Source organism: Pipistrellus hanaki (assembly GCF_964339955.1).
Source record: "Pipistrellus hanaki genome assembly, chromosome: 17".
Lineage (NCBI taxonomy): Eukaryota > Metazoa > Chordata > Mammalia > Chiroptera > Vespertilionidae > Pipistrellus > Pipistrellus hanaki.
The window spans coordinates 7,709,775-7,731,736 of record NC_140519.1 but is presented as its reverse complement, the minus strand read 5'-3'; the positions used below and the strand labels follow the sequence as shown (position 1 = coordinate 7,731,736).

General features: G+C 39.1%; 1 protein-coding gene and 1 pseudogene across 2 annotated transcripts in view; both read left to right on the top strand.

Moving 5' to 3' along the window:
- Positions 1-21,962, top strand: part of PRKDC (protein kinase, DNA-activated, catalytic subunit) — a 181,611-nt gene that overhangs the window by 96,102 nt on the left and 63,547 nt on the right. The window contains exons 47-57 of the mRNA XM_084864319.1: positions 1,197-1,334; positions 1,814-1,930; positions 3,746-3,889; positions 6,345-6,496; positions 6,981-7,112; positions 8,738-8,849; positions 12,051-12,175; positions 12,257-12,406; positions 18,412-18,585; positions 19,345-19,443; positions 20,894-21,101. Of these exons, the coding sequence (XP_084720445.1) occupies positions 1,197-1,334; positions 1,814-1,930; positions 3,746-3,889; positions 6,345-6,496; positions 6,981-7,112; positions 8,738-8,849; positions 12,051-12,175; positions 12,257-12,406; positions 18,412-18,585; positions 19,345-19,443; positions 20,894-21,101 (1,551 nt within the window). The remainder of the gene's footprint in view (positions 1-1,196; positions 1,335-1,813; positions 1,931-3,745; positions 3,890-6,344; positions 6,497-6,980; positions 7,113-8,737; positions 8,850-12,050; positions 12,176-12,256; positions 12,407-18,411; positions 18,586-19,344; positions 19,444-20,893; positions 21,102-21,962) is intronic.
- LOC311611775 (la-related protein 4-like) lies at positions 13,555-15,240 on the top strand (annotated as a pseudogene). The gene is made up of 3 exons: positions 13,555-14,618; positions 14,810-14,988; positions 15,113-15,240. The product of its transcript is annotated as a la-related protein 4-like (transcript).

Below are 21,962 nucleotides of genomic sequence, written 5' to 3'. Positions count from 1 at the left end.
AAAACTTCAATTTATAGAAAATAGCCATTGTCTTTGGGAAGAAGTAGACAGTGGACTCAATGGCTGTAAGGGGAGCGCATTTCCAAATACTCTCCATCTTGGAGAGGGACATTTTGGGATAGTTCCTGCCACCAGGACAGACAGCATTACATTTGTCTAGGGCCATTTTTATTTCTCTTTCCACTCAATCTCTGTAAGCACTTAGTAGCCCCAAGCTGACTTCTAACTGTTCAGAATGTCCTCTCAGGATTTCTTGCGTGTTTTTTTCCTGGAAGTGATCTGTGCTGGAAAACATCCAGACAGATTGTTTCCCCTCAGCATGCGAGTGTGTGTGTGTGTGTGTGTGTGCACGCGCGTGAGTGAATGAAATTTACTGAATCTGTATGCCAAACTTCAATTCATCATTATATGTAAAAAATGATTATCACTGCTGTATTTTCTCAGATTTTATGATCAATAATGGCTTAGGCCCCAGCTGGGGGGCTTGCTTGGTTGGAGCATTGTCCCATTCACCAAAAGTTTGCTGGTTCTATTCCTGGTTAGGGCACGTAACTAGATTACAGGTTTGATCCCTGGTTGGTGCATGTATGGGAGGCAAACGATCAATGTTTCTCTCTCTCTAAAGTCAATAAAAAATATATCCTAGGGTGAGGATTAAAAGAAAAAAGAATGGTTTAAAAATTTTCTTCTACTGATTACAGTTTCAAGGTGAATTGAGAAAAAGATTTTCAGAGAAAAACTATTTTTCAGATTATTGAAGAAAAAATAGGTAAACATTATCTTAATGATACTTAAATATTTAATAGCTTCACTTTCTCCCTAAAGTGACACTTTATCATGAGACTATTGCTCTCAAGGTGGTGAGGATTCTGGGGCCTCCAATACACACAGATTTGTAAAAGTCTTGGTGTTTCTACAAAGCAGCACATGTCTGTATACACACTGTAACCTGTGACTCTAAGGGAGTGACCACATAGACAAGGGATAGAAGGAAAATAGAATGTAAGGAAGACATGAGGTTCTTTTTATTTTTTAGTTGTTTAATCAGAAAACATACCAAGTGTATTTGACATTATTACCAAATTATCATTGTTACCCTAAGTGTGTATTTCATGGTATTACCCCAAAAATCAGAATGTCTCGTACACTGAAATTTTAGCAGTGTTCTCCATAATCGGATTCTTACCTTTTTGTAGGAGCATAAAGACCCCACGATCCAAGATGATATCCTGGAGTTAGAGATGGATGAACTCAATCAGCATGAATGCATGGCCGCCATGACAGCCATGATTAAGCACATGCAGAAAAATCAGATCCTACCTAAAGTAGAAGAGGTCTGTCTGTTTTCAGTAATCTTACATTGTCTCGCTTAATTATATTCATTGATACCACATTAAGAATGGACACTTAGCCCTTGCCAGTGTGGCATAGTTGGTTGGAGTGTTGTCTTTTCATGGGTTTGATTTCCAGTCAGGGTGCATATTAAGTTGTGGGTTTGATTCCTGGTTGGGGTGTGCAAGAGAGGCAACCAGTTGAAATTTCTCTTTTACAGCGATGTTGCTCTCTCTTTCTCCCTCTCCTCTTTTCCTCTCTAAAGTCAGTAAAAGCATGTCCTCAGGTGAAAATTTAAAAAAAGAAAAAAAAAGAAAAGAAAATTTAATATCATAGACTAAAACCAAATTCCATATCAAATAAACATGATTTTTGCTGTTCATCTTTTATTTTGTCATTGTTGTCTCATAATATCAAAATATAAAGTTATTTTAGTTACTTTAGTCTACTTTTGAAGGTAATTGTGAATGTATCATTTCAGGGTTCGGTGCCAACACTTCTTCCTTGGATGAAATTTCTTCATGACAAACTAGGAAATCCATCATTATCATTGAATATTCGTCTCTTCTTAGCTAAGCTCATTATTAATTCAGAAGAAGTAAGTCATTTATCATTTCTTTAAATATTCTTTGCAATTATATTCATCTTATTTAAAAAGCCCACAACAGCCCAGCTGGCATCGCTTAGTGGTTGAGATTAACCTGTGAACCTTAGAAGCAGCAGTATGAGCAGAGATAGCCCCTGAGAGACCCAAGCATGTCTGCGCTAATGCACAGACTAGGGGCACACGGGACATATGAGTGGCATGGTTCCAGGTCTGAGCGGCAGGCAAGCCTTCGGGTCCCTGCAAGGACCTCGCTCATTTGTTGAGTGGTAGGGAGCCACTGAAGGGTGCTAAGTAGCTGACTTGGTCCACGTGGCCCCACAGAAAGTCCTTCTAGCAGCACTGCAGCTGTGAGGGCCGTGGGGCTGTGGGGAGGTGGCAGAGAAGGCTGACCTGTTCCTCAGGGTTGTGCTTAATGTTAAGCTCCTGGGGCTGCCATAACAGGTGCCACAAAACGATGGCTTAAACCGCAGAAACCGAAAGCCGGAGTTCATGATCAGAGTGTTGGTAAGGTTGATTCCTTTTTTCTTTTTTTAAAAATATATTTTATTGATTTTTCACAGAGAGGAAGGGAGAGGGATAGAGAGCTAGAAACATCAATGAGAGAGATACATCGACCAGCTGCCTCCTGCACACCCCCCACAGGGGATGTGCCCGCAACCAATGTACATGCCCTTGACCAGAATCGAACCCGGAACCTTTCAGTCCTCAGGCCAATGCTCTATACACTGAGCCAAACCGGTTTTGGCCTTTTTTCTTTTTTTTAATAATAAAATATTTCGTGTTCTAGTGCCAGCTTCATTTTAATTGAACTCATATTTTTTTTAAAGGACAGATCCAGTGAATAATAGGAAACAGGCTTAAAATGTACTTCATGTTTATGTAGAAGTTTCCCTTAACAGTATACTTTTCCATTCAACTAGAAATTATAGACTAATTTCTGTGTAGCTATTATAGTCATTTCAATCTATGAAAATTGTATATTAAGTGGACATTTTCATAGTTAAGATTCATGTTGTAAAATGCATCTGGTCATCTAAGTTAGGGAAAATAGTTCTTTTGTTTTGTGAGCTAGCTACATTTATACTATCCTCAGCCCAGTCTCTTCCAGACTTTATCAGGATTATAAATGTAAGGAGTACCAGCTATTGGTGCTCTGATCTGACCTCCCCAGGTCAAAGGACTAAAGGTACTAGGTAATTTCCAGGTCTAAGGTAAGGCCAGAAGTTTGAATTGGTAGCTGTTTTTGGAACAGATGCATCAGCTCATGGTCTTTGGGGTCAGAGATTGGGTCAATAGATATTTTCCTTTCTATATTTTCTTTCATGCTGTCCTAAAAATTTTTGTGAGAAAAAAAATCTATTAGGATTTTCTTCTGATCTCAAATACAAATACAAAATTAATAACTTAGCCACAGATTCATTACCTGCTACCTTCTAATTTGCATAATCTCATCTTCCACATACCCAATGCATTGGCATAAAATAAAATTATAATTCTCCAGAGCTGAATATTATTCAGATAGGACAAGGTTGATACAGAATACGTTCATTTTGATTTCTCTGGGCATAGTTAAAAGATATTAATAGCAAATTGACTTCATTGAATTATGGTTTCAGGGGGCAATGAGGAGAGAATTTAGCAGAGAATCTGATCTATTTATCAGGGTAATTGTTGGAATTCACATCTGTTTTGGGTTTAAGTCAAGTCATAATATAAAATTTTAACTGATAGAGTATATGTTTCTGGATTAATATTTTGGTTATTAAAAACAATCCTTTGATATATGACTTTTAAATTTTCTTTTAGGTCTTTCGCCCGTATGCGAAGTACTGGCTCAGCCCCTTGCTGCAGCTGGTTGTTTCTGAAAATAATGGAGGAGAAGGAATTCACTATATGGTGGTTGAAATAGTGGTTACAGTTCTTTCATGGACAGGAATAGCTACTCCTATAGTAAGAATGGATATATCCTTATAGTAATATATCAGTTCTTTGTTGATATCTTAAATAGAGCATGTAGTAAGTAATTCAGGCTCCCCTTAATGACTTAGTCATAATTTTTAGCGTTAATTGTTGTACTGCTATACTAAATGGCCTCACCCTGTTTTCGTTCTCTTTTTTTTTTTTGTCTACTTTTGATATTTCTCTGATCTTTTTAATTTTTTTATTTTTTATTTTAGAGTGATAGAGAGTTAGAAACATCAATGAGAGAGAATCATCGATCAGCTGCCTCCTGCACACCCCCTACTGGGGATGTGCCCGCAACTAAGGTACATGCCCTTGACCGGAATCTAACCTGGGACCTTCCAGTCCTCAAGCCAATGCTCTATCCACTGAGTCAAACCGTTTCCGGCATTCCTCTGATCTTTTACTTTGAAGCTATCAGATGTTTGTTTTGTTTGTTGCTTTTATCTGCAAGGAGTTTGGAAATTAGATAATTGGTTTATTACAACTGTGAGAAGTAAATGTCAGTAGACTTCTTCTGTGATGAAAGTGCCTGAATCTTTTGGCACTTGTTTTGCCAGTCTATCTGTTTCCCGAGTGTTGACTGTGACTTACAATGGCTGAGATGGCTCAACAAGTGACTGCGAGATGAATGGCAGTTTTATACTGCAGCCTGTGGCATTCACCAGATTTGTGGGTGCTGGAGCTCTGCACCCACATTTGAAAACTGCCCATTCATTTGAAAACATTGACACTAAAATGTATAAGAGTTTTCATGTAAGGCTATCCTGGAAACAGCACTTATATTAAATACTAGAGGTCTGGTGCACGAAATTCATGCACAGGAGTATGTGTCCCTCAGCCCAGACTGCACCCTCTCCAATCTGGGACATCCCTCTTACAATCCAGGACATCCTTCTCACAATCCAGGACATCCCTCTCACAACCCAGGATTGCTGGCTCCCAACCGCTCACCTGCCTTCCTGCCTGCCTGCCTGATTGCCCCTAACCACTTCTGCCTGCCACCCTGATCATTTCCTAACCACTCCCCTGCCAGCCTGATCAACACCTAACTGCTCCCCTGCTGCCTGATTACCCCTAACTGCCCTTTCCTGCTAGCCTGGTAACCCTTAGCTGTCCTCCCCTGCCAGCCAGGTCGCCCCCCAACTTCCCTCCCCTGCTAGCCCGGTAACTCCTAACTACTCTCCCTTACCAGCTTAGTCGCCCCAACTGCAGGCCTGGTCCTCCCAAATGCTCTCCCCTGCAGGCCCACTCACCCCTAACTACCCTCCCCTGAAGGCCTGGTCCCCCCCAACTGCCCTCCCTTGCTAGCCTTCCTCCCCTTCCCAACTGCCCTCTCCTGCAGGCCTGGTCCCTCCCAACTGACCTCTTCTGGCCTGATCGCCCACAACTGCCCTACCCTGCTGGCCATCTTGTGGCAGCCATCTTGGGTCCACAAGGGGGCAGCCATATTGTGTGTTGGAGTGATGGTCAATTTGCATATTATTCTTTTATTAGATAGGATAGTAATGTATATAGAGTTTATACATGTGTCTAAATGTGCCTCTCTCATTTCAAAGTAAACTAAATTTTAGATTTATCTTTAATATGATGAAATAACTTGTAGTCTGCTTACTAACATGAAAAAATTAAGAAATTATTTGTTTTAACTTAAACCATTGAGAAAGATTGATTTAACTGTTAGGAGCTCAGCTAATCTTTAAAGACCTGAATTACATAGGTGTCAGAATACTGATAAAAGCAACACAGAGCCAAATTGAAAGTTAAGTGAAGCCCTTTATTTAAAAAAAAAAACACGTCATTGCAGTAGTATATGCAAAAAGCTAAAACTAGGGGAAGCCCTGACTCTCTTGTTCCATTTTACCTCCTGCAGCAGGCACATTGGTCAAGGGTCAGGTGGTTCAGTAGTGATCTGGAGGTCATTTCCCTTTTGAGGTGCCGCTAATTAAAGACCTCATCACTTTTGTAGGACTCTGGAGTTGGAAGGAATGTGAGGGAGAAGGCCTAGGAGTTGGCAAGCACAGAGTACTGAGTCAGAGTGTCTTCAAGTTTTCCCTCCCTCCTTCCAGAAGGAGGTTCCCGCTGAGGCGTTACAGAAGAGGGAGACCAGGAGAGAAGGCGCCTGGGCCAGGAATGCACACAGTGAAAGAGCATGACCAGACTTAGGCCTCAGGGTCTGACTGCAGCTGCCCTTTGAGACTGCGGTCTACCTGCTGTGTTACCCGCCTGGGGCAGAGCGGGCAGCTTTCCCCTGGAGGCCTATCTGCACACCCCTTACCCAGGATCAATTTGTAATTGCTGTGGTTGGACCTGAAAAATCACACTTAGGTTTTTAGGAGCTGGTAGAATGTCACATTTCTTTTATAAATGGACTTTTGGATTAAAAAATGCTTTTTCAGAATGGAATGCTACATATTAACATATAATTTTTATACCATTCCAGGGGGTTCCCAGAGATGAAGTGTTAGCCAATCGATTGCTTAATTTCCTAATGACACATGTTTTTCATCAAAAAAGAGCCGTGTTTAGTCACAACCTTGAAATTATAAAAACTCTTGTTGAATGCTGGAAGGATTGTTTATCTATCCCTTACAGGTATTGATTTATTAGAATTTGCAATGCTGTTTAGAATTTTTAAAAATGTAGTATGTTTCAAATAGTGAGTACAATGAAATTTAATTACTTGAAGGAGTACTATAATTTGAATTAGAATCTATGAATATGAATATGATATTGTTACTCATAAAACCACAACTTCCAAAGTTGATACTACAATAGAACAATCTGCTCAGCCCAGGTTAGAATGTAGAACTTTGCTTTGATTCCTTTTCGCACTGCCTGAGGTAAGCTAACAGTTTCAAAAGGGCAAGTAATTATAGGAAAATATAAAACTGCTTGTATTCCAAAGCTAGAATAACCTGGATGTGAACAAATAGGGTATTAGCAAGAAGGGTATTAGTTGTGGGTGGGTGGGTGGGGGAGAGTATTCCTTACCTTGAATATTCTCCTTAGAAAATGTTATGTTGTCTTCTTTCTTCTTATTTATATGATAATCTATATTTTTATACTTCTATTTCAGGTTAATATTCGAAAAGTTTTCCAGGAAAGATCCTAATTCTAAAGACAATTCAGTAGGAATTCAATTATTAGGCATTGTAATGGCCAATAACTTCCCTCCCTATGACCCAAAATGTGGCATAGAGAGTACAAAGTAAGTATCATAGTTTTGCTTTCCTTTTTATTTTTAGGTTAAAGTATTCCTGAATTGGAAATAGACTGGTTTAATTTTGATAAATTTAAGGGCAAGAACACATGTTAAATATTTCTCCCTTAATTTAAATAATTGGCTTTAGAGGCCATTTGAGAGAAGAATGTGTAAATGAAGTAAATGAGGAAGGTAAGTTTTTAAAAAGTAGTGTTATTTTTCATGTACATTTTGTTGAATAAGAGGTATTGTTTTTTTCCTTATTTTCTAAAGTGGCATTTTTAGCATTTATCGCTGAGAGCATCATGAGCTCTGTGAACCATTTAACGTAAGACGTGATCATGAAAGGGTGCGGCTGACTTCGAGCGGCCTGCCCTGTCTGTGTGCTGTTGGCATAGTGGTAGCCACACTGCTCCCCTCCCATCGGGACCCTTCATGGTGAGGATGGACATCACCCAACATATGCAGTGGAGGGGCGTAAAGTCACGATTACATTATAGGTTTCAGCGTGTCCCTTCCATGCTTGCTTTTTTTTTTTTTTTTTTTTTTTTTTTTTTTTTTTAAATTTGCCTTTATTGATTCTAGAGAGAATAAGGGAGAGGGATAGAGAAATAGAAACATTGATGAGAGAGGAACATTGATCCGATGCCTCCTGCACACCCCTTACCTGGGATCGAACCTGCAACCTGGTCATGTGCCTTGACAGGGTCGATACTCAACTACTGAACCACATCAGCTGGGCTCCCTTTCGTGCTTTTGCCATTTCTTTGGTATTATCTCACGAGACTCACTCAGTCTCGTTGGTCCTCTAAAATATGTTGCTCAGCACAGATTCAACAGGAAATAGCTTACTTTTAGACAAGTTGTTTTTTGTGGGTTTTTTTGAGCTATGGTTTTCTCCAGTGACAACTTTACAGAGCCAGTGTTGGGCTGAAAATTAAAAGCCCCTTTGCCCGTGAAGTCTGGGGGCAATGTATTCATGCTCACTCTTTTTCTCATTATTTTATTGATCTTCTCTGTCATAGTAGATGGCTTTAACAGGCTGTCAGTAAACCACAATCTTAAATAATAGCTTTTTTTTTTCACTATAGTTTTATGGGTTTTTTGGGGGGAGGGGTTCCCCAAGAAGCCAGCACATTTATTGATGTTTGTTCTGGTCCCTGATTTTACAGGCTTCTTAGTCTCGGAAGCCCAGCCAGGCAATTCAGGCTGTAGACGGTGCCTCCCAGACATAGCGCCAGAGGTCATTGTCTGCCTGGAAGTTTCTATTTCTCAGCCACTGGGTTCCTGCAGTTGAGCAAAAGGAGTGACTCAGTGCCTGGGAACCCCACAGGCCCTCATTCTGCCTGCTCCTCTCCAGCTGGAGTCAGCTCCCCTCTCCAGCATCGTTTACTTTAACTGTAGCAGGTTCAATGTAATGGAACGTGAATGTGCCTCCCTGAGGTGATGATGTCAGCACCTTAAAGACATCTTCACATCTGTCTTCACATCAGTAATTTGGATTATGTTTTGGGCTTCATAGTTTCTCAATGTGTGCTATTAATATGGTACAACAAAGAGTAAAATCGTTACAATTTTATGTCAACAGAATGGATTATTTTATGCATATTTATCTTCTATATTTATTACAGATACTTCCAAGCTTTGGTCAATAATATGTCCTTTGTAAAATATAAAGAGGTGTATGCAGCTGCAGCAGAAGTTCTGGGACTTGTTCTCCAATATATTACTGAGAGAAAAGATGTGAGTGTGTTATGCAATTTTAAACAAATGCTTTTTCAATTTTGATTTGTCATTACACTTGATACTTATATCCTCTGTACTGTAAGAAACCAAGTGGGCATTTTGCAGATACCTGCTAATGTTAGGCTGTTAACCTATTAAAATCCTCGCCTGCCCCAGCTGGTTTGCCTCAGTGGATAGCGCATCGGCTTGCGGATGAAGGGTCCCAGGTTCGATTCCGGCCAAGGGCGCATGCCGGGCTGTAGGCTTGATCCCCAGTAGGGGGTGTGCAGGAGCCAGCCAAGCAGTGAATCTCTCTCATCATTGATGTTTCTATCTCTCTTCCTCTCCCTTTCTCTCTGAAATCAATAAAGAAATATATTTTTAAAATAAAATAAAATTCTGCCAAAGCTGGTTTGGCTCAGTGGATAGAGCCTCGGCCTGCGGACTGGAGGGTCTCAGGTTCGATTCCGGTCAAGAGCATGTGCCTTGGTTGCGGGAACATCCCCAGTAGGGGGTGTGCAGGAGGCAGCTGATTGATGGTTCTCTCTTATCAATGTTTCTAAGTCTCTATCCCTCTCTCTTCCTCTCTGTAGAAAATCAATAAAATATATTTTTAAAAAATAAAAATAAAATAAAATTCTCACCTACAGTATTTGACATAATACAACCATTACACAGGAAAAAGCACTTTCTTGGGAGCCTTTTCCAGTCTTATGTGCCCTTCCCACTTGACTGTGTTATAAGAAGAGCCTTGTTGAATTTTTACACATAGCATACATTCAGAGTACTATAATCTCCAATAAATAGAATTATTAAAGATACTTAGGTATAACTGCATGGAAATTACATGCTATAACTTACTTGAAAAGACTGTAGCAGGTGATGCTTACTGCTAAATTGCTCTCCTCCCACGTGCTAGTAGAGTGCGGTGCTACATGTTTTTGGAGCCTTGTCACTTGTGATCAGCTGCTCGTACCAGGTCTCTCTGTTTCAGCCTGTCCACAGCAGCACAGTTTATCCTCCTTGAGTTCCCTTTGTCACTGGTTCTGGGACACTCTTGCCTGTCTCTCTTACTTCCTTGGTGGCTTCTTCTCCCTTTCTTAGCTGCGTGTTTCCTGGGCCACCTCCACAGCTCTGATTTTAGCCTTCTGTTTTACTGCTTCCCTGCTGGATTATATGGCCTTGTGACTTTAAAAACTGCCTCTATGTTCATGATTACCAAATTCGTATCTCCAGTCCATTCCCTCTCCTGAAAGAAAAGGTAGGGTGGAGTCTGGGCTACATGCATTGTCAGCCAGGATGAGAAGAAGCTTTGGGAAAGTCAGGAGGTCCTCAAGATGTCCAGGTTACCCACAAAGAGCAGATTGGGCCCCCTACCCATTTACCGATTAGGCATTTATTTGGATTTAAAATAAAATATCAAGCTGGCTGGTTGGCTCAGTAGGTTAGAGCGTGGTGCTAATAAAATAAAATATTATTAAGCTAAAAGCAAATAGACTCCTTTGGGAAGATCAAACTTGTTTATTTAAGGATACCCAGTTATTTTAGTAAAAGAAACAATTATAAAAATTCAGAATAACTTGTTAAGACATGATTCTAATGTCACTAAATGTTTGGTAGCAGTTTATATAAAATGCTTAATTTTGGATAGCAATATTGGATGAAACAAATGATAACATATTCCAGGTTCAATCTCTCTTGACTTAAATTTCAATAGGAATGAGAAACACTTTTGTTTCACATAGTTTTTTTCCTGAGTATAAAGTGACATTGATTTTTGTGTAGAATTAGTATAATATAAAGAAGTAAGAAAAGAAAAAAAGAAATAAGTAAGAGTCACTCATATTCTAACCACTAACTTACTCTTGGCACCTCAGATGTAGACTCCAGTCTTGTCTTCTCCTGTTTTCCCCATATTGTTAGGTTCACATTGTTTTATAACTTTGCCACTTATATGTTGGTTACTTATATATAGGAGTGGGCAAAAGTAGGTTTATAGTTGTAATACAAATAAATAATATAAACATTAATAAGTAATAATGCAAGAATAAACTGAATTTTGCATACTCAGAACTGAAAACCTTCTTTTGCCCACCTCTGTATATTAGGTACTTGCTGGTTGGCTGTAGGCTCTTTTAAGTCCCACCCTCAGGGAGCTGGCATGCGGTGAGGGGAGACAGATAACTCACAAACGAGTCTATCACAGTAGGTTGTAGTATGTGATCATGAGAAAGCAAGGTATAGGGAAATAGTGATAGTTGAGATAGAGTTGCTTGAAAATTGTGGTTTGTGAGAATATTGAATGACAGACATGAGCACTGACACCATAAAATGTGTCTTAAACATATTTAATCACAAGTTTTAGTTCCGCTTCTAAAATGACTTATTGGCATGTTTCATTATCAGAAGAAGCACTAATCTTTTTTTTTTTTTTTTTTTTTTAATCTTTTCAATTATTTTGCCTATTTCTCTCTCTCTTTTTTTTTTTTTGGACATTTTTTAAATTTATTGATATTAGAGAGGTAGGGAGAGGGTGAGAGAGATAGAAACATCAGTGATGCGAGAGAATCTTTGATTGGCTGTCTCCTGCACGCCCCCTACTGGGATCAAGCCTGTAACCTGGGCATGTGTTTTGATCGGAATCGACCCGGGATCCTTCAGTCTACAGGCTGACGCTCTTATCCAGTGAGCTAAACTGGCTAGGGAAGCACTCATTTTTTAAAAAATATATATATATATATTTTTATTTTTTACAGAGAGGAAGGGAAAGAGATAGAAAGTTAGAAACATCAATGGGAGAGAAACATTGATCAGCTGCCTTCTGCACACCCCCCACTGGGGATGTGCCTACAACCAAGATATATGCCCTTGACCAGAATCTAACCTGGGATCCTTGACTCTGCAGGTCGATGCTCTATCCACTGAGCCAAACTGGTCGGGGCAGCACTAATTTTTTTTTTTTGATCTGACATATGACATGAGCTGACGAGCTGACACTGCCAAGTGCTCGCAGCACAAGCTGGGCGTAGCCTGGTTCACCCAAACTTACGCCTCTCCTGGTTCTCAGTGGTCAGGGTAAGCCCACAAGTGCTCCTGGCTTCACCTGGTGAGCACTGGAGGTGATAGCACTGGACTCTCAGCTATTCAGATAAACCTGTCTTCAGAAATGTAGCCTAAGTTTCCACTTGTGTGTATTGGAAAAGAAACTTGATTTTTCAGATACTGGAGGAGTCTGTGTGTGAACTGATTGTAAAGCAGCTGAAGCAGCATCAGAATACAATGGAGGACAAATTTATCGTGTGCTTGAACAAAGCTGTGAAAAACTTCCCTCCACTGGCCGATAGGTAAGATGCTGAGGTGGTGAATGTCCTGTGGCAGGGATGGTTGAGTCTGCCCTGCCACTCACTGGCCATGTCCACTGTTAGGTTCATGAGCACCGTGTTCTTCCTGCTGCCAAAATTTCATGGAGTGATGAAGACTCTCTGTCTGGAAGTGGTGCTCTGTCGCTCAGAGGCAATAACAGATCTGTACTTACAGCTGAAGAGCAAGGATTTCATTCAAGTCATGAGACACAGGTGAGTGGGAAACCAGCTTCATGTTGCTGGTGCAGCAGGCTCATAAAATGTTGATTTGTCTAGCTATTTCCTTCAGCTCAGAAAGAGCTTGTAGTTTCCATGAAATACGTACTGTTACACTTGAACCTGAGAAGAAAGGTTGGTGGGGGGGCCTGGTCATCGGCCTCCTCTCACCTGGCACCTGGTGGAGACTCCACAGGCACTGTCCAAGGCTCTTTTCCAATGTGCAATGCATGGTGTTGAGTTTTTGTACCTATCTTGCCAGGTAAGAGTTGTTTTTTATTTTTATTTGTTTGTTAAAATTGTTTCTTTATTTTCAAAATTGCATCTCTCTATAAATGTTAAAAGAGAATGCTATTGATGACTTAAAATATTCTTATTTCCCTGCACTCTTTTCCCTGTCTTGTATGTGATGCTATCTTTGCATGGTGATAAATTACTGGTAAATGTGTGCTGTGCCAGCAAGAAGGAATGTATTATTGTGAATGTATTTACGAAAATGTAATATTTATGTAAATATTAAATATTTAATATTTACGTAAATATTAAACATGCTGAGTACCTATTGCATGTAAAGCATTTTAAGGAAGAAATGATACACTGTATCTGGGACCCAGATGTACTGTATCTGGGACCCAGACTACACTTAATCCATGGCAGGTAGTCTAACACTTGAAATCAAGTTTTCAAATCATGAAATTGTTTTATACTTAGCTTATTTTGCTTAACTTTTTTTTGTGTGTATGTTTTTTAAATGAACTCTTAATTTTGGAATAATCTTATATTTACAGAAAAGTTAAAAGATAGTACACATAGCTCCCATATACCCTTTATTCAATTTTGTTCATCTTACCTAATTGTGATACATTTGTGAAAACTAAGAAATGAATATTAGTTCATTACTAGTAACTAGGCTAGACTTTATTTGGGTTCCACTAATTTTTCTATTCCAGGATCAGTCCAAGATTCCACATTGAATTAATTTATTTTTAATAATCTAGTCCATGATAATTATTTTTAAGAATGCAATTTTTAGAATATTTGAATGCTAGCAAGAAAGATGAAGCACTGTTTTGGGGAAAATCTTATGGAGAGAGAAGGTTGATTGATTAATGAAGGCTTTCCAGATAGGGAAGACACTTAGAGCCATGGCTTTGGAACAGGTAACATCTAACGGAACTGGTTTAAATCCTAATGCCGGAGTGTGGCAAGAAATTCCTCATGGAATTCTGATGCCACACCAGTAACTCATGAAGCTGAAAGCTCTTGGCATGAAATAGCAGCCACATCATCCTGAGGGTAATACAGAGCTTTCAGATGATATGTGTAAGGAATATGAAGATCTGAGTTACCAGATATATGACGTTTCCAGACAAAAAGCAATTCAGCAATTTCTATAGAAGACCTATAAGAATGCCTGAAGAAACGATTAGAATTCTGTTTCTCACAAGAAAATTTGAGAAAGGATCTTTACCTGATATCTCAAATGGACAGTGATCAATTCATTCCAATTTGGATAATTACCAACATGGAAGAAATAAAAAAACTAACCACAGACCCCGATCTAATTCTTGAAGCATGGAGATCTTCTCCCATGGTACAAGTTGATGAGAAGGGTGAGGAAGTGAGACCAAGTCTTAAGCATTGTAATGTGATTCTTAGAGAGATTCCTGGAACAATACCAATACAGGAAGTGAAAGCTTTGTTCAAGAATGAAAACTGCTCCAGGGTGATGAGCTGTGAGTTTGCACACGATGCCAGTTGGTATATCGCTTTCCAGTGAGACACAGGCGCACAACAGGTTTTAAATATTTGAGAGAAAAAATTAAAACATTTTAGGACAAGCCAATCATGGCAAGGATAAACACCATCAATACATTCTTTGCTAAGAATGCTTATCGATTAATGGATTCTAGTATGTATAGTCAGCCCATTCAAACTCAAGCACAGGATGCCTCACCAGCTTTATGTAGCCTGCATATAGTCCTCACCAACAGTACATCTATAGTATTCTGCCTCAGACTGGTCTCCAAATTCTGCGTCTTACTTTGAAACCCCTTTGAAACCTCACTGGCTCCCTTTCCAAGCATAGTTTTGTAAATGGCTTTAATTCTCCAGTATTTTATAAAATAACAGCTGCTGCTATGAATATGGGTCGACCATTCAAAAAAAAAAAAAAACTGCATGAAGCCTCATTTTAAGTCATCAAGAGGTTCAGAACCCTCAACAGAGGCATCTGTATCATTGGGGGAGGGACCAGTAAACTGATCTGGTTCAAGGAACTTTCCAACCGAACAGCATAACCCTATGGCATCATGAGCAAAGCTACCTTCCAAAAGAGACTCCAGCTTCACAGATTGAACATTATAGGGATTAAGGTAGGGGGAGGAGAATGCTCTTCAGAGGTTGAAGATGACAGAATCCCAAGACCCCAACCTTGACACCTGAAGCAAAGGCACCAATACCAAAGTTTGACTTATTAGCCTCAAATTTTCCTCCTTTACCTGGAAGAACACCAGGTGAGCTTGTTTTGGAGAGCAGGATGTCTGATGTTGTTAGAGGTGTCTACAGAGAAAAGGATAGTGAAGAGTTAAGATAAGGGGATAGTTGCCCAATGCTGCAGAGGATGAACAGACTGACTGCACTGCTGCCCAGCTTCTCAATATTCCCTGTTCTTTCACGCACAGCTGAGCCCCCTGCATTGAGCACAACTCAGAAAAAGATCTGGTGAGGATTCCACTGTTCAGAAGGATGTTCTCAACCTGACAACTATATCAGTTTCTCCCCCAAATCCCTCAAAGCCATCAAGGACAAATAACTGCTTCACTATGTGATGATAACATAAATGTAGCTGTAACCGTGGCCCTACAGGAACACTGAAAGCCAAGTTATGCTGAAGTGGGCCAGCAGCCCCCTAAAGAGCCATGTCCAGTTCCTGTGCAGACGCTATGAGAACTTTGCTCCAATGTAGTGTTTCCCACCAAAAATGAAGAGAATGGAGCTCCTGAGAAGCCCATTGAGAAACCACGTGAGAAGCCAGAGCAAAGACTAGTAAGGATTATTCTGGCCTCCAAGCCAATATCATTCCTAGGGGAGGAGCAGCTGGAAAAATTAGAACAGAGATGCCAATTTGGCCACAGGGAGTGACTCGACTTAATGGCAAAGAGCACATTGTGCACAATGTGCCACCCAGACCACCAAAGTAAAACAAACACACAAAAGCTACTCAAAAACTTCTCCCCCTTCCCATTTAACTTGAGCCGAGGCTATATTGAACTGTTTGGAGAGGAAGAGAGTGAACAGGAAAAAATGAAGTATATCCTTAAATCATTATAGATTTTGGAGTTGTGAGCATAGAATCCAAAAATTCATCTCTAAAGTGATTTTAAAATGCTGGAGGATTACAGTCATATATATACTAGAGGCCCGGTGCATGACATTCTTGTCCTGGGGGAAGGAGGGAGGGGGAGAGGGGGAGAATGGTCCCTCAGCCCAGCCTGTGCCCTTTTGCAGTCTGGGAGCCCTTGGGGATGTCTGACTTCGGTTTAGGGAGTGGGCCTAAGCCATATCCTTAGTGTGCTTTGCTTGCCAGCCATCAGCCGGCTGGCTGAGCAATGCTCCCCCTGTGGTAGCGCACTTACCACCAGGGGGCAGCTCCTGTGTTGAATGTCTGCCCCTGGTGGTCAGTGTGCATCATAGCGACTGGTTATTCACTTCGGTCGATTTGCATAATACCCTTTTATTATATAGGATGTGTACATATATAAAAATATACCGTATTTTTCGGACCATAAGACACACCGGACCATAAGACGCACCAGTTTTTAGAGAAGGAAAATGAAGAAAAAAAGATTCTGAAACAAATAGTGTCCTAAAATATTTTATGTGAATTAAAATCCAACATTACAGTCATAAACACATGTAATCAACCCTGTAAAGTAAACAGCATCATTTAGAACCATTTTAGAGCCGGGCAAGCACACAGAGACCACACAGAGCCGGGCAAGTAAAAAAAACTTTTTTTTTACAGTATATGTGTAGGCTATATTTGGACCATAAGACGCAGGGACTTTCCCCCCCCCCCACTTCTGGGGGGGAAAAAGTGCGTCTTATGGTCCGAAAAATACAGTAATTCTTCTATTTTTATTTTTTATTTTAATTTGCAGAGATCTGCCTGGAATCAATTTTGAGGGTTCAGATTTAGCTTGGGAAAAAACGTATTACACATCCTTCAGTATAGGAGGTGAGGGAGTGAGAGAAAATATTTTTTGAAGAAGAATTTTTGTAAAATTAGGAATCGCTTCTTTTAATCTATTTGGCTTAGAGAATTCCATCTCTGCCTTAATGGCCTGTGTTGCAAAGCAGTTCAGTGGCTGGGATGCTTATTTTGTGTGTGGTTGTTCAAATCTGTTGTATTGTTAATAAATGATTTGAAAACTGAATGTAATATGTACTTTAGTAGATTACTTTTCCAATTTGATATGTAGTCTCCTTTTACCTTACTAATATTTCATTCAACAAACTTTTGATTGTACGTGGAGATGTGACTACTAGTCAGTTTGATACTCAAGGAAAGAATGGGGTTATTCAGATATTGAAAGATCTGTCTTAGATCTGAGGAGGTAGGTCAAAAGGCCTTCAGAGGTTTAATCTGGCCTGTGAATTCCCCTTTTCTCCCAAATAAGAAATAATTTTTTGTATTACTTCATTTGCTCCTCTCTGTTCTTGGACTACTACACCCCGGAAGCAAATTAACCAACTACCAACATAATTGTACGTTTCTAACCACCTTAACCAGTCTAGTCAAATCATATAACTGTTCTACACTTCTGCATTGGACAGTGAAGTATTTTACTGTTCTGCTCATGTATTTAGATGTTTAGATCCCAGAATGGTAGAGCAGACTGTAATTTATTTGTGTTAGTGTTAAAGATGAAACATTGTAATTGACTCTCAAAGTGTTAAATAGTGTAGAAAAAAAATTTTAAAGGCCTAATTAGGGTGCAGTTTTTTCTGTTTACAGTGTATTTATCATAACCTGCCTTCTTCCCTTTTCTAAAAAATTAAAATAAAATAAATCAGTTTGAAATTCACAGAAATAGAGCCAGCAAGTCAGGAGATTTTTGAGTTAAGGTGAGAAAGATAGTTGAAGAAAATTATTACATAATATCTCAGTGAATCAAGTTGTACCTCTCATATTAAATAGGCAAGTTTACATGCTGGTGTTTAGAAGATGGCTAAAATATTAAAAACCATGTTGAATTAATATGTTTTAAGTCATACAATTTTCAGAGTTCTATGTCAGGTGGGGTTTTGTGTTTTTAGGGATAGTTTGTAGAAGGAATAACTGTCCCTTATGTTAGAGAATGACTTGTATAATTTGAAACTGTAAATTGTGAACAGTGGAAAGCACCAGTGTGATACAGAGTAACATCTTAGTAATATATTAACATGAATGTAAATGGAGGTTAAAACTACATTACTGTAAAACTCATCTTCCAACTCTAAGGTAAGTGTGAAGATTTGTATTGGTAGGCAACTGTTCAGAGCTTTGAAAACCTGCACACTTCTGTACAAGCAAGATTTACTATTTCTTTATAACTTATTCAGCTTGCAAATGCTTTTGATTTTGATTTGATGGATTGATAACATAATACATTTAAGTAAAAAAGAATAATTTCTACACACTGTCTTTTAAAATCATCTAGAACTGAAATAAACAATTAAAACTACCTGTCTATGATAAAGTGCTTATTTTGGTATACTTAGATAATGCTGCAGTTGGTGGAAATGATAAACATTTAAAGTGTTAATGCTCTGTGAATTGCATTGGATTTAAGAGAATAAACATTTTATTTAAAAAAGTAATTTTTATATATGTAGTATTGTCTATTATAACAAATTTTGAAATACAGAATAGCACAAAAAAAGTTAACCTATTATATCTGAAAATACAATATTAAAAACTATTAAAATTGTGTTTTTATAAATCTCTCTTTTTATAGAGATGACGAAAGGCAAAAAGTGTGTTTAGACATAATTTATAAGATGATGGCAAAATTGAAGCCAGTAGAACTTCGAGAACTTCTGAATCCTGTTGTAGAATTCATTTCTCATCCTTCTCCGGTGTGTAGGGAACAAATGTATAATATTCTCATGTGGATTCATGATAATTATCGGTAAGTTCTACATTGACATTTTGTATTACATTTCTTAAGGGTGAATTTGGGTGCCTTTAGTAATCTGGAAAAGATTATAATAAGTATAAAAAACATTTTAAACATTAATAAAACAAGTTTATTTTTGTATACTGAAATGTATTCTTATTTTAACTCACTATGTATTTGTGGGAAATATTTGGTGCATGAAATTGCTGGTAAGATAAAAGAGTAATTTGTTTTCATTTTTTATAATTTTTTCCCCATCACCATTTATCTTCCATATACCCTCTCCTACCTTTGCCCCCTCACGCCCTCCCCACCCAGTCACCACACTGTCGTCCATGTCCATGAGCACTTTCTCTATTTTAAGGGGGGGAGGAGTAAAAGTGTAATTTGTTTTCATAGTTATCCCTTTAAGATCTGACAAGATAAAGGAAATGAACTTGACAGAAGTCTTCATTCTTCAAGAGTCCCACACATCCCTCCCCAGGGGACTTCGCATCCCAGGGACCCTCCGAAGCCCTCTCCTGCCACCAACCCCTCCTCTCCTGCACTTGAGAGAGAAGAGCCGCTTGAAGGGCCTCGCAGAGGCGCCGAAGGAGGGAGTTGGGGCACATTGGCATGGGATAGGTTCTGCGTTATTTTGGAACTTATGTTCCATGGGAAAAGCCAGATCTTTTTTTTTCTTCTTTTTTTACTTCTAGACAATGTTACTGGGTTTGAACAAAAGTGATACAAGAGAGTATTAATATTTTATCATTTTATCATTTTTCTCAGAGATCCAGAAAGCCAAGCAGATGATGACTCCCGGGAAATATTTAAGTTGGCAAAAGATGTATTGATTCAGGGATTAATGGATGAGAACCTCGGGCTTCAGTATGTGCTCCTCCTAAATAATTGGGCCAGGACAAAAAATTTTGGGGTATTTTCCCCCAGACTACCATAGTATAGTTTTCAGCATTTTTGTTTGCAGTATTGGCATTTTCTCTGCCTCTTGCATTCATAATGTTAAATAAAAATGTATTTTAAATCACATGAGACTTAAAAATCCTGACAAGTTATTTTAACATAAATCTCTTGAGAAAGTGGTGTGGTAAAGCTGTGTCTGCTGTGCAGTGAATTAAAGCATTTCAAAATGAAAGGGAAATCTAGTGACAGTTACCGTTTTCCATTTAACTCCCATCATTGCAATCATACAATGCATATTAATATCTAATGAAATATTTGAGACCTTAGAGATAAGAGGAAACTAATGGAAATATGAGTGATGATTATTCTTTAAAATGCTTACCTAAGTCAGTTATTCTGAGTGTTTTGTCAAGTACTAGTTATATAAAAAGGAGTATAAATTTTTTTTTGTGATTCTATATATCAGTTAATTTTGTATTCTGATGCAATTTTAAGTTCATTGAGCCTTTAAAAATTGTATTTGTATTTTGTAAGCGTTTATAAATTATAAAGCCTAAACTTGTGTTTAACTAGTTTAAATTTTGAATATTTTATGGCACTAATTTTTAAAACAGATATATTTTTATTGATTTCAGAGAGGAAGGGAAAGGGAGAGAGATAGAAACATCAATGATGAAAGAGAATCATTGATTGTCTGCCTCCCGCACGCCCCTATTGGGGATCAAGCCGAAACACAGGCATGTGCCTTTGATAGGAACTGAACGTAGGACTCTTCAGTCGCATGCCGACGCTCTATCCACTGAGCCAAGTCGGCTAGGGCATTTTGGCACTAATTTTTAGAGCCAATTGTTTTAGCAAGGCAGTAAAAAATTATAATTTTTTTTTAAAATATATTTTATTGATTTTGTACAGAGAGGAAGGAAGAGAGATAGAGAGTTAGAAACATCGATGAGAGAGAGTCATCAATCAGTTGCCTCTTGCACACCCCCTACTGGGGATATGCCGCAACCAAGGTACATGCCCTTGACCGGATTCGAACCCGGGTCCCCTCAGTCCCCAAGCCGACTCTCTATCCATTGAGCTAAACCGGTCCCGGCTATATATAATTTCTTAAGATGTTTTCTCAGTTTCAAAATAGTTAATATTATAATACTTATCATTAAAATCTTCTCAGGTAATAGAGATGAGAATAATATCACCCAGTTTCTTTTGTTAAATATGCTAAGGTTTTAGAATATTTTCTTCCTTTAATGCATATTATTTTTCTTAACTCAGATTATACTGTTCATACAATTTTGAATGTGGTTTCCCTCTATGTTAAGCTTTATTTAAATGTAAAACTGTGCCTTTTCCAGTTTCATTTGCCAATTTGAGCAATATGTCTTTTTTTTTTTTTTTTTTCTTCTCTGCTTTTCAGATTAATTATTCGAAATTTCTGGAGCCATGAAACTAGGTTACCTTCAAATACCTTGGACCGGTTGTTGGCACTAAATTCCTTATATACTCCTAAGATAGAGACACACTTTTTAAGTTTAGCAACAGATTTTCTCCTTGAAATGACCAGCAGGAGCCCAGACTACCTAAACCCTATGTTTGAGCATCCTCTGTCGGAATGCAAATTTCAGGTGAAGTGCTCATCTCTGTAATAATAAATATTATAAGCTTTCCCTGTCTGTTAGTCAACAAATGTTTCTAATACGTAGTGTGAACTTGGCTTTATTTTTTATGGATATACTAGGGGCCCAGCTCATGAATTCATGCACCTTGAAAGAAACTGTGGGCCGCAGGCCTTGACCCATCCTCCATGCCCCTGCCGGGCCCCTCCCGCTGAGGCTCCTGGTTCCCTCTCTGCCGGCAGCAGGTGCGAGCAGTGGCTGCCAGGCCTGATTACCCCTCAGGAGCAGGGGGAGGTGGAGAAGCCTTGAGGGGACATTGTGACTGGGAGCTGCCACTTGCACCTGCTGATGGCACTGAGCAATTGGGGCTGGCGTCGACAGCAGGTGCAAGCGCCAGGTGGGACCATGGCATGCAGGAGCAAAGAAATTTCAGTAACTACCAGAGGCTTGCCCCGATGACAGCGACTAGCCTTGGTCTGGTGTCCTTGCTCACCTGCTCCACCATCCAGTCACAGCCAACACCCGTCATGTTTTGCGTGCGTCCCCTGGAGGTTAACACACATCACAGCAACCACTTGTTCTGTTGTTCTGCCGTTTGGTCTATTTGCATATTAGGACTATATATATATATATGTACACACACACACACACACATATATATATATATATATATATATATATAAATTGGCATGTAACATATTAGTTTCAGGTATACAACATAATGGTTTGATATTTGTATATAGCAAAATGATCATATTAAGTCTAGTTAACATCCATCACAATACAAATTTTCTTTCTTGAGACCTTTTAAGATCTACTCTCTTAGCAACTCTCAAATTTACACAGTATGTAAAACTACTAGAGGCCTGG